Here is an 11,331-nt window from a genome sequence, read left to right on the forward strand (position 1 = left end):
TTCACATATCCTGTTCCAGACAGTTTATTTTAGAGACATTGCCTTTGACAGTGTGCAGGTCCCCAGACAGTCTAGGAGCGATCCTTGTCATATTTCAATCAGCTTCTGCTTTTATGGCCTTCCTGTCCTGCCTTTTATATTGCTCTATTGTGTGCTCGGCTTGTCACGTTATAGTTGTGGCAACACTCCTGGAAGTGACACCATCTCTCCTTTCCCCAATGTCATACACTTCAATTCAACAATCCAATATGAAATAAAATGTGAAAAAGAGGTCAAGATAGAGCCTCAGAAACCTGGGATTTTCTGCAGGGTCCCCCCAAAAAACGGTTGTATGCCACATGCAAGCTTTATAGTTGAAATTCAGTGTATTTGGTGTATGGCTATTGCTTCCGAGCATTAACTGTAATATAACCTCACAAGAAGAACCATGGGCCCAGCGCTTCATGCAAAATTACCTTCATATAGCTAATCATAAGATTGATATGTGTTTTGTGTGTGTATATGTTTTTGTGTGCATGTGCTGTAAAGTGGATACTCATTATACTCATGAAAAGTCAACCTCATTCAACATTCTGGACAGTCAGCATCATTTCATGGCACAGCAGGCCAGGCAAAATGAAGGAATGAATGAATATACATACACATGCATGCATTCATACATATATCCATACATAAATTTGCACATGGGTTCGGTAAACAGCAAAAGATGATCATTTTGTTTGCATGCTTGGGCTCAGTGATGTATTTTCACTGTCACTGATTGAAATCAAAAGACAGAAGGTCCTGTAGAAACAGAGAATTTAGGAAATATATAAACTTGTCGCTATGTTAAAATTGCTCACTGATTCTCATTGCAGTGGTGAAATGCTAACACTGTGAGTAATTCAAAAATGTATCTGAGTCAAGATGCTCACAGAAGTGTGTATTTTCAGATGATGACAAAGTAACCCTGAACCAGTTGCAACCTATTTTGCTGAAAATTGTCTAAAATTTGAAATACCGTATTTCCCCAATTAATAGCCCGGGCATTTAATACACAAAATCAACTTGGACCCCAGGCGTTTAAAAGAACCAGGCGGCTATTCGCTGCAGGCCTTTATATATTTTTACACAGACCTGCACCAGGTCATTATTGTGATGACAGTTACTGTCCAACATAATTTTTAGTACAAAAGTACTGTAAGGCATAAGGTAAACATATCTGTACATACAAACATAGTGCAAACCGTCAAATTGGCGCGCTGCGAGTCGTTCCCTCTGACACTTCCATTTTCTGTCAAAATAAGAATTAGTCGGTTGATTTAAGATTATGGTACACCCTTTTTTCTAACGTTAGCAGGCTCTCTTATTTTGACAGAAAACGGAAGTGCCGCACAGTTATTGTGTGGCTAACTGTTTACTTCTGCAAAAATAAGGTGAATAGCGGTATTTTCGGTTTACTTCCATATAATGCAAATAATTGCCCCGGCGGTTATTCGGGTGGGCGTTTAATACGCAAAATGGGTGCAGACCCCAGGCGTTTAAAAGAACCAGGCGGCTATTTGCGGCCTGGCGATTAATTGGTGAAATACAGTACTTGATCTACCTGAGTGTGGTTATCTGAAAGCTTAATAATTTTGCATTGCAAGCTTTTCTGAGGTGATACCTAACAAATGATGATTGGAGTCACCGCCTGCAGGCCCTCAGTGTCACAAATGGATGTAAAAATTAAAATCTTTACAAAATTAACAGGGAAGTGATTAATTACATTCTCGGACTATTGTGAGTTAAAACACCCATTACATTCAACAACTCTGTGCCAGTCAAAAATAACCCAGCGTAAGGAAAGCTTGATTTTTTTTTTTTTTCTAAAGGTGTCCTCTGTCTCTTAAGCACTTTAATCATGGATTCTAAATTTGTAGGAAAGAAGCAGAGAAGACAGGAAAAAGGAGAGATAGGAGGACAAGAAATGACAGAGAGAGGGCAATGTGCTGTTTGATGTAGTGCTGTTTGCTTGTCTGCAGATGCAAACCTTGTCTGACTACAGTCTAAGATCTGCGCTACACTATAGATGAGGAAGAGAGGGAGGGCGAAAGAGAGGCGAGAGAATGGCTTTCACTGCGGGAGAAAAATGATGAAAAAGATTGCGGGATGAAAAGCTGGTCTGTACTTGTTTATATTAGAGATGTGACATAAGGAACGGGAAGAAAGAATACCTGCTGTACGCTTTCGGCTTTTGCACTCAGTAGATGTAAGCAACGAAAACACTGAAAACAGGCAGACCGAATTGAAACATGCATAGAATAAGAAATTATGCAAAGCAGTCATATTCACAGAAACACATACACACAACTGCAAGGTAAAGGAGTTTGATCACCTCTCAATACCATCCATGCTGATCAAAGAAAATTACATCTCACATGTCCACCTGCCACTGAGCAGCCAGAAGTTCACTGAACTTGTCTTTTGCATCTAGAAACCATGATATGATAATGAAATACATAGTAAAATAATTCAGTATTGCTTAGATAACAGAGAAACTATATTGCCTAATCATTTATGAAACATGAATAGCTATTGTGACTTACACAATAACTTGCTTGATAATGACTGGATGTATAACAATAAAAAAAAAACTAGGATGACAGAAGTGGCATTGTGTTCGTTTATTCACATACAGACACACACACACACACAAAAACCCCTGCAAGTCTCAGTTATAATGTACCATTTCGTAACTCGCAGCAACATAAAACTAAATTGCTCTGTTAAAGCATTCATTTGAGCCCTTTAACGAACCAAGCAGAGCCATTACATGCTTGTGAGTAATTAAAAGTTGCCCACATATGAGCACGGATAGTGGTGTAGGATTACTTCCAAGAGCATATTGGTAAATATACATTCCACACATTAGCATATCTACACATTGGCCAACAACATCAAGGCAAGTTTCAAATCAGCAAACATAACACCAGCAACCCAAGTAAACAGAATAATAGCATGCTGGATATAAAGAGCCTTTATACAGCCAAGACTGTTGAGATATGTGTTGCCACTGCACACAGAGACACACAGAGAATAACATCCACAATCGTAGCACACACATTTAAAACAATGGTTGTTTTTTTTTGTTTGTTTGTTTTTTTTTGAGCATCAGTGTTCAGTTGAAGAAAAGCATTTCTGTTTATGATGACCACAGGTAAATTACCACCTCAGGTTACAAGTTCTATCCCAACAAAGTTCTTGGGTCGGGTCTCACAAGGATAAGGAGTGACAGTCGCAAACCTCAACATCAAGCTAAGTTCAAGTTCAAGTTTATTTAAAGCCCAGTATCACTGTTTACAGTCTCAAAGCGCTATACATGCCCACATGTTTACAACAAACAGGATGACACCCCGTGACTTCATCCTCATAGCGGGCAAGAAGAAGCTCGCCAAAAAACCCAAGCCATAACGGGGAGAATAGAAACAGAAGAAATCTTGAGACGCACCACGGAGAGAGGAGACCCTTCTTTGGCCAGATAGGCGTGCAACAGGTGCCGACCCAGGGAGCAATTTGCAAACAATACAGTCTTCATGCAAAAGAGAACACACTAGCAGACAATAAGACAACAAAAGCAGCAAGGGGGGGTCGAGGCCCCGAGGCAGGCGACAACAAAATTTCCATGCAGTGGATTAAATCTTGGATGGTGTTTTACTTTTAATGCACTGTGTTTAATCATGGGTTTTGTCTCACAGTTTGTAAACTTAACATATAAAAGCTATTTTCATTCTTATTATGAGATGGCATAGCACGCTAAGCTGCATAAATACTTGCATATGCGTTGACTAATAAAGTAGTAGCGATTACTGCAGTTCTGTGGTAAAGGAGCTTTCAAATAACCATATATGGTCATGATTTTCGCAACTGTGGCATAAGTAGATACACATGATTACCATTTGTGCTCATTCAGGCTTCTTGTGTTTGTAATTAAGATTACATTACATCTTCAAAGAACCAATAAGCCATTTGGTTTCACTTAAGGTGGAAGGTTTGGCAAGAGGATTCAAATATTTACTCATCCCGCGTAGCAACGCGGCGTCGGCAGCTTCGGCCGGCTGTTTTGGCAGGACTGTTCAAACATGCCTTCATCTCTGGTTGCTATGTGGAATGAGCAGCTCATTCGGTTTAATTTGTGCAGCTAATGAGTTATTTTACTGTAGTGGTTTGTAGGTGGAGTGCTGTTTAGAAGTGAAAACAGTACTGTGGCTGCAGCTCAATGAAAGAATAATGCGTGGTCAGAGACTATTTGAGACGTGCTCTCATGAAAGGTAGAAGATATTGTTGTATATCACTATAATTTTTTTTTTTTTTCTGGTGGTGTCTCTTGAAGCATGTTTAGCATAACAACCTTGCCGAGGGTTTCAATTATGTTAATTTACAATATTTTTAATTCAAGGGTGAGTATTGTAATTAAATATTGAACTTACCAGCATAATGTCCACCACTACATCGAACCACAATAGTGAAAGTTTTTTTGGCTCACGTCCAGAAATAGGTTTTATGAATTTTAGACATATCACACCACTGGGTGTCAGACCTTCTGCCAGGGATAAGACATGATGTAATTGATATTTTTGTGGTTAAACTAAATGTCACACCTCAAAAGAAGTCACCAGATTTATTTCCTCTCTTGATGCTCATTGTACTGAGAGGAGGAGCTGAGACGTTTACTGCTCAGTGCTCACAGACTGTTTGTGCACAAGCTGAGCCATTTGTGGAACAAATCTTGTTTTGATACCTTCCTTTGTCTGCTGAAGTGACACACTGAGTAAATTGTCTTGTGTGTAACATGTAGAAGCTGTCTGGTTATCCAAACTGAATAAGGCTATGCTCAGCCGCTTTCTTAAAAATGCCCCTAAATTCAAAAGCGTCAGCTCTAATTTTTGGAACCTTTAAGTTATTGTTTAACACAATCATCTCTCAGCTTTGCTTGGATGGTAATTCTGCAGCAGGTCAAATCTTTTAAAAATTATTTTTTTTCCCATTATAAACAGGTACAAATGATAATGTAAAATTGTTTTACATTATCATTTGTAAAATATAGATTTATATTTTACTAAAATACAAATCTTCAGTGCTCTAATATGCCATATAAAATTCAAACATGAAAAATTGCTTGCTGCAGGACTTATTGCCTTTAGAAACACTGTAGATAAATTGTATATTTACTGACACTGATACTGATACTGAAAAATACTGTCTCTGTAAATCCATTCTTTCTAACACCTATACAGTCTTTACCTGCATATAAGCTACATCCTGAATGAAAACCAGAAATGATGAGTAGGAAACATCTGACAAATAGCATGGAGAAGTTTTGTGATAGGTGGAATAATTACCCCACAACTGGTTGACTAAAATGTCAAGCATAAAGAGAACAATAGTCAACTGATGTGGCATGAAATAATCTCCAGATAATTAGTCTTTTGTGACGTTAGACGCATGAAGTGCAGAGGCAATAATACTGACTTAAGCATTTATGAATCTTATGTAGCTGCTTTCAGATCCAATTGGCATTTATAAATCTTATATACTTGCTTTCTGAATCCAATCAGACCCAAATGGCACCTATCATGTGAAAACCAATTAGCTGAAGCTTCTCAGGGCTCTTTCTTTACAGGGGGTCAACACTACATACTGTCTCCATAACCTGTTTGGATTTGGCCCACTGATTATGCATTCCACACAACAATGAATCCCATTACATCCCAATTAGAGGGGCGTAATCACGTCTGTTTAATTGAAATGATCATATCCTTCAATGAAGCAGTTCCCATAGGTGCATTTCTCGCTTATTATATTTCATTCTGCTGTCGATTAACTACAGAGCCACACAAAGCTTTTAATAATCAACAACGCAGTATGCATCTCAGTGTGACAATTATTCTTTTGTACTTCTTTTGTCTTTTGTCTGTCTCTAGAAATAGTTAGACATCGTTCTCAGAAGCATCTAAATGGTCTTAATTATCTGGAAGATGCCACTGAGTTGATAGAAAGGAGTTTCTCAGTTTTTTTTTTTTTCTTAACAGTAACTGTGTTGGTTGTGATCTGTTCCACGCAGTTAGAAAAAGATGAGAGAACACGGTTCAAACTAGATTATTTTAAAGGTGCAAAATTGCCAAGGGTTGAATGAAGTTAGGACCCTGTAGACTCAGCTGACAAATGTGGAATAAGCACACAATTTGATGGTTGAGTCTACATGACTTTCATCATCATGCCAACACACTGATATTATTTTTACAAATTGAGTGTAAATGGTCCACACTTCTATCAGTCATACTTGATTTTTCGCCATGCAGCTTTTATTGGAAATGTGGCAATGACAAAAAGTAGAACCAACAATGTAGAAGCAGATTGTTCTTCTCATCTTTGCTGGGTGAGCTTTTATTGTGAAAAGTTCCACAGTCTGTCACTGATCATTTGTTCTCTGTAATGGATGTGATTTAAAATGTGGCGAATTACAACAGCAAAAATGTACTTAAGTAAAAGTAAAATTGTCTTTACAAAGTACTCAAAGATGTACAAGTACACAAAAAGCTACTCAGTGAATAAATGTAATTAGTTACTTCCACCTCTGTTAATGGGTGAATTCTGAAAATACAATATGATTCGATCAAGAATGTATGTCAGGCACAATAGGCCCTCACCTAACACCAGTCACCAGGCAGGGTTTTGTTTTGTTTTTTCTTCATGAGGAAAATTTTGGCAGCCACCAAATCCGTCTTCTGTAATTCACCTTTATTTCATGGGCAAAATGTATCACATCTCGTATTCTAAGTGGCATTAAAAACATGCTGAGAAGACTAAATCTAACTTGCAGACACACTGAAATTGGCACATCTCATGCTACTTGTGTGCAAATGAGCGTGACGTCATCTGGCCTCGGCGGCAGGGCCACTATCAAAGACTCATTATAAACCAGGGAAAATCCTTTTTCTGTTGTCTGGCTCGGCTGTGTGGAATCACATTAGGCTGCATAAATAACAATGCTCCATAATACCATAATTTTCTGCTGCTTTTTTTTTTTTTTTTTTTTTAGGTCTTCCAAGGCAACTTTGACAACGACACACACAGAAAGAACGTGATAGATCCACCCATCTATGCTCGGCTCATCCGGATCCTTCCCTGGTCATGGTACGGCAGGATCACTTTGCGTGCAGAGATACTCGGATGCACAGAGGAAGAGTGAAACCCTCTCCTCCATCCTTCTGGCCCTCTCCCCTGTTCCCTGGCATACTGGAGTATCTCAGCCGGTATTTCAATATAAACTGTGCAACCTGTAAAAAGAAATCGATTTCCAATGGATTTTTCAAGAATATGTGTTTGGTTGTGGTGGGTTGCTGTTTGTTTTCTTTTTGTACAATGATTTAAACCTGCCCCCTCCGCCCCCCTCCCTCCCCGTCCCACTTTCGTCTTTTAATTTCCTCTTTAACGTGTGATCTTTGTCTTTTTATTCCTCTCAAGGTTTTCCATCCTGTTTGGAATGAACTTATGTAACATATAGGAAGGGGATAGGGTGGGTGGGTTGGGGGGTGGGCGGGGTGGAACAGGGCTCTCACTGTGGTTTGAACTTGTTGCCATGGAAACTATTGTACAGTGTCACTTTTTAACAAAGACGTGAAAATAATGTCTGCCATGCTTCATTGGACCTCATCGATTAACAGACTTAATTTCGTGATTAAACTGTCTAAATACCATTAAAAGATCACATAATATAACAGTATCAAATATATTTTTACTTTGGTTATGACACTTCCTCAAGCCATGCTTTTATCATTAACCGACACTGACATTACTTCATCAAAGAAAACCATATCAGTGCTCTTGTATTATATGTAAAACACTAAGAAATTGCATGGTGCATAAATTATAAATGTATATTATGACAAATCATTTAAAACCTCCAGCCCTAGGAGCAATGGCTTTGATTTAGGGACCTATTTTTATGTGCATTTTTAAATAGTTCTGATATAGTACGACACACTGCAAAAGCTTATTGAGTGACTGATATTTGAGACAGTAAACAAGTGCTGCGGTGAAAATTGGTACTGCAGCACTGACACTGAGGCTTATTGGCTGTCTCCAGTTGCAATGTCCTAATGCTCTAATAAGGGGTTTCCATTTTTTTTTTTTTTTTTTAATTTGTACCTATTTGATTATCTTTGTAATACCTTGTCTGATATATCTGGACATCTTTTTGTTTGTTTGTTTTCTTTTGTTTTGTTTTTTTTTGTTTGTTTTTTTTAGATTTATTCAGATGTATCTGTCTCACTTGTCATTTCATTTGTAAAAAAAAAAAAAAAATCATGTTTCATGTTGTTTTGTTGTCTTGGAGATCTAAGTTGAATGAATTGAAAAGCTCAGGATAGAAGTCATCCGTAATAACCCACAAATCTATGATTTCTGGACACCTATTTAACATAGTCTATGTGTTATTATTTAAAAAAGAAATAACATGGCAATGAGAGCAATTATTTAAGTCATTCATTTATAAATATTTCAAATGAAAAATGACTGTTTTCTTTGCTTACTTTAATATAAAAAACATTTTCAACAGAGAGCAAATGTCCAAGATTTATAATATATGAATATCTGTATTTATTTGAAATATACAATGAAAATGAACCATTGTTAAAGTGCAGAGAGCTCTAAATTTGGATGGTGTGTTAACTGCGGGGGGATGGGTCTCCACTGTTATGTCGGATATGCAATATAATGGTAATATACTTGACATGACAGCAGTTTTCTTCATGATCTAACACATAATGGTCATAAAAGTATAAAGATGGGTTAAGATTACACCATGTAAAAATTTATGGTTACGTCAAACGTGTCAGTCCTGCTGGGGGCTGCACCCCAGTAGAACTGAACTGGAAGGACTGGTTGGCTAAATAAATGCAGGTAATCAAGAGCCTGGGGCAGAACATAATGTTCCTGCTGCAGAGGTTAAAATGGCTTGGATCACACCAGTGATTGCTAATGGCTCTCAAGTGTGAGAATAACAGTTGAAATGAACCACATATTTTTTATGCTACATGCCATCCATGTAAGACTGGTCACCTTTCAGTCGTATGGCTAACCAGTCATTTCATACTGTAGGGCTGGCTGTATCAAACGCTCAAAAACACACAAAAACACTGAAAAGTCCAAACAGGTTTAGTAAATCTGGCTCTAAATGTTCAAAGGCATTTAATGTCTAAAAACAGACAAAAAAAAAAAAAAAAAAAAAAAACAGACAAAAAACTTCCCTTTTCCCTGCAGCCCTACTTGAGTCCTGCAGAAGTCGGTTCATGTTTAAAATGTTTTTTTTTTTTTTTTTTTTTTAATATATGAGAGAGCAAAATGATGTAGCCCTTCAATATTTTTACCCAAGGTGTGTTGTTTTCAAAAACAGATGAGGGTGTAGCAACAGATAGTCACAACAATAATCCCAAATGGGAAAAAGAAAAAGTTCGGCCAGGCGATGCAAAAAGAGACAAATTTCCTTCCAAAAAAAAAAAAAAAGCTCACAGTGATAAAAGTGCAATGAGAGTGCAACAACACAAAATGTTATGGTCAATTAAAGCATCATCAGTTTATAGTACAAGGAAATTACTACTTAATTTAATACATTATGTGTTGTTAGAGTGCCACTGTCACTTTTCATTTCCCTTAATGTAAGTTTAACTTTGTAGTTAAACTTGAATCTGTGTAATTCTGCATCAAAATGATTAAAAAAAAAAAAAAAAAAAAGCACAGCAACAAAACATCAAGAAATTTGTTGCTGTCCAAATATTTTGGAGATTATTTTATATTGCTGTATGTCAGGGCATTTCAGACTCTAACAAGGTTATCATCCTGGTTAAGAAAAATTTTGGGATACAGTACTAAAGATTTGTGAATACTATTAGGAAAAACAGCCACTCTTTATCCTGGTTTGGTAAATTCCCATAGAGACAGCCCTTGTGAGTCTCATATTAAAAGGGATATCTTGGAGCTGGTCACTTATGCGTTATGTTGACGAACCCAGTTTGTACTCACTAATACAAGTTTCATTGAAAGAACCTACTGTGGATTACCAGTATGTGAAAATTGTTATTGGTGTAAATTAGTGTCTATCATTCCATGCGTATATAGACACAGTGTATGCATTGTTGAAAATCACTTCTTTGTATTGGCTAAACATAATTTCTATTTTGTCTCTGGAGTTTTTGTTTTGTTGCCAAATATCTATATTTCTCGCCCAACATCTGCTATGATTGATTTTTGTAGTTGGCTGCCTGTGAATACGTTTCACAGAGCAAGATTGCTACAGACCATTGAAGAAGTCTGCATGAAGTATGGAGTGTGAACAATACAGTGTAACAAAGATGTCCACAGGCACATTATGTTCCTACATGTCTAACAAATCTAATAGCCTTTACTTTGTACTCACCATCGATTGTCTTGTGCATTGTAAAACTTCATCTTATGGGTGAAGAGGAGAGAACAAAGTAAAACTCATCCTGTATTTGTATTTATGTGTCAACTGTTCACACATTATTTCTTATCTCCTCAGTCTGAGTGTCAAGCACTATCTAGAAAATGTACCAATTATATGCTGGTTAAGTTCAAGTCTTAAGAGGAGAGTCAGAAACTATTACTGTGTACAGTCAAAAAAAAAAAGATGTTGCTTCAAACAAAAGCTCTTTCAGTTTGACAAATAAAAAGATATCTGTGAATTAATATGCCTGCCTTGTTTTCTTTTACTCCACTCGTTACCTTTGTAAGCCACTGCTATAATTTGAAAAGAAAATACCAGTGTCTTCATTTTTCTGGGTAATTTGTCCACCTCCCAAACTCTTTGATTTGATAATTTCTTTAAAGCTGCAATATGAAACTTTTTATTTTGAGACACTAAGTATATTGTTCGTCCTGCCCTCCACCCCCCTAGTTAGTCAAGTTGCTACCCCAAAGCCTGCCACTCATCTTGATGAGCTGTCTTTTTTCAAACACCATCTAGCCTGAGGCAAAGGTAACTTGAATCCAAGACAGCAACAGGTGTCGAAGAGGGAGATAACAAATGCAAGGAATCTGAAATTATTTTAAAAAAGCCAATATTCACTTGTGATTTTGAACAGGCTTTGTCTGCTGCATGCGGTTTTGCTGTTCTTTTGTTACTGAATGGTTTCCACTGTTGATATAGCCGCTGTCAAGTGCCAATGCATCTACAAAGACTTGCTATTTCAGAAAGGCTTTTGACACGGCTGCCAATCGCCAGCATGATGTGCAAACTGCATCATGTGGAAGCTGAGAACCAACAAAACAGCTTCAATCTACAAACTTTACTTG

General features: G+C 37.4%; 1 protein-coding gene across 1 annotated transcript in view; it reads left to right on the forward strand.

Moving 5' to 3' along the window:
• The window catches only part of edil3a (EGF-like repeats and discoidin I-like domains 3a), a 152,032-nt gene extending 144,515 nt beyond the window's left edge, over positions 1-7,517 (forward strand). Inside the window, 1 exon segment of the mRNA XM_030060238.1 lies at positions 7,061-7,517. Within this exon segment, the coding sequence (XP_029916098.1) occupies positions 7,061-7,210 (150 nt within the window). The 3' untranslated portion in view covers positions 7,211-7,517.
• The last annotated feature ends 3,814 nt before the right edge of the window (positions 7,518-11,331 follow it).

The sequence above is a fragment of the Myripristis murdjan genome, chromosome 9 (genome assembly GCF_902150065.1).
Source record: "Myripristis murdjan chromosome 9, fMyrMur1.1, whole genome shotgun sequence".
Taxonomy (NCBI): Eukaryota; Metazoa; Chordata; class Actinopteri; order Holocentriformes; family Holocentridae; genus Myripristis; species Myripristis murdjan.